The sequence below is a fragment of the Tachysurus fulvidraco genome, chromosome 11 (assembly GCF_022655615.1).
Source record: "Tachysurus fulvidraco isolate hzauxx_2018 chromosome 11, HZAU_PFXX_2.0, whole genome shotgun sequence".
Classification (NCBI taxonomy): domain Eukaryota; kingdom Metazoa; phylum Chordata; class Actinopteri; order Siluriformes; family Bagridae; genus Tachysurus; species Tachysurus fulvidraco.
Genome location: NC_062528.1, coordinates 1,805,269 through 1,807,082, shown reverse-complemented (window position 1 = coordinate 1,807,082; position 1,814 = coordinate 1,805,269). Strand labels below are relative to the sequence as shown.

Below are 1,814 nucleotides of genomic sequence, written 5' to 3'. Positions count from 1 at the left end.
TATGTTAGTGTGTATTGGTGTTTTCTAGGGTTTTATTCTGTGTGTGTGTGTGTGTGTGTGTGTGTGTGTGTGTGTGTGTGTGTGTGTGTGTGTTGTCCCAGATTTCCAGAAGACTTTCTGAATCTTAAGATGCTATTTATTTATTTATTTATTTATTTATTTATTTATTTATTTATTTATTTATTTATTTACAGAGTATGTGTCCTTCTGTCGTATCATTTCATCAACATTATCCATGATTTCCACAGGACACATTTGGAGTGTTCTTCTTTGGTTCCTTTTCAGCTTCTTCATCATCATCATCATCATCATCATCATCTTACTGCATTATCTCCACTTGCACACTGTTTATTTTACCATAGAGTGATGAACTACAGAAAGTCTACAGATGAACGTCTTCCTCATGTCTCACTCCACAGTGGTGTTAATATGAAGCTCAGATGAAAGTAGACACTCAGGACTTTGTAGAATGTGTAGAGTTTCATCACTATTTCTGTTTTTCTCTACAATATTAAAGGTGATATATTTATAGAAAAGATACAGAGTAAATGTTGATATCAAACCCATTTCTGCTCTCTGAGATGCTCCGAGTGTTTGTTCATCTAAAAAGCAGCTCAGGTTTCTCTTCAAAACACACTGACGGAACAACAGAGTCCTGACACACTTTAGATCAGACTCACACACACAACATCAGACGCTTCTTTATACTGATAGAAAACGTGTCATAAGTTCATGTCTATTCTGCTGATGAACTGAACTTCGGTGTACTGGTGTGTACAGGGTTAAGGAGGTGTGAACACACATTTCACTGTAAACCTGCACATGCACATTTTTTGGTATTGCACAATAACCACAGTGATGCTCTGCTCAGTATAAATAAGACAGCAACAGTTAGAAAAACTCACTCCAGTTTCCTCTACAAGTTTCCAACGAGAGACAAAAGATGGCTGGTTCTGTAAGTAGTGTTTGATTCATATTGTGTTTTTGTTCTTGAGCATTTCTGAGTTTAGGAATGAGATAAAAAGGAGTTAGGAATGAGTTAGGAATGATATAGTAATGATATAGGAATGATATAGGAATGACATAGGAATACTCCATCATGTTTCGGTGTGTGTTTTGTTTAGGTGTGTTTTGGAGCTCTGGGATTCGTTCTGCTCTTTCTGCTCTCTACTGCTTCTGGGGCCGAGGTTACAAATCTCAAGAAGATAATTGACCACCTTCAGAACACGTAAGCACACACACACACACACACACACACACACACACACACACACACACACACACACACACACACACACGCACACACACACACACAAACAAGAACCTTTTTAGTACCACATCACACTAATGACACTTTTACTCTTCGCTGTTATTTCAGCTATGGAGTAAATCGTCAGTATGCTCTGGGCATTAATGTCCTAGATAAATATTGTACTTCAGACGGCAAACTCGACCTGAACTTCCTGTCTCATGATGAAGCAATCCAGGTGAAGAACGGCATGAATAGTGAAAAACGTATTTACATTGGTGACGAGCTGGTTGGTGCCAGACCAAGACCGTTTGGTGATAAAGGTTTCAATATACACTCTGAGTATCTGTTGATGAGAGGCTCCAATCCCTCGCCCATGCAAAACCTCCTGAAAAAACGGGAAAATGGCTGCACGGTTTTCTTCACCTTAAACTCCCCCTGTGTCAACACCTGCTCGACACCTAACGGACCCCACAGCATCATCGAAGCTCTCGACATGTTCAAAAATCACAAGGGTCCAAAAGCTTTTGTTTTCAGTCAGATTTGGGATTATGATCAGGGTAAG

At 39.4% G+C, this 1,814-nt stretch overlaps 1 protein-coding gene across 3 annotated transcripts in view; it reads left to right on the top strand.

The window, feature by feature from the left end:
• Positions 1-826: 826 nt before the first annotated feature.
• The window catches only part of LOC113637916, a 34,859-nt gene continuing 33,871 nt past the window's right edge, over positions 827-1,814 (top strand). For 2 of the 3 annotated variants that reach the window (XM_047820702.1, XM_047820703.1), the window contains exons 1-2: positions 827-955; positions 1,125-1,228. In XM_047820702.1, coding sequence (XP_047676658.1) covers positions 944-955; positions 1,125-1,228 — 116 coding nt within the window. In that variant the 5' untranslated portion in view covers positions 827-943. The remainder of the gene's footprint in view (positions 956-1,124; positions 1,229-1,814) is intronic. The other variant, XM_047820705.1, reaches the window with a different exon arrangement.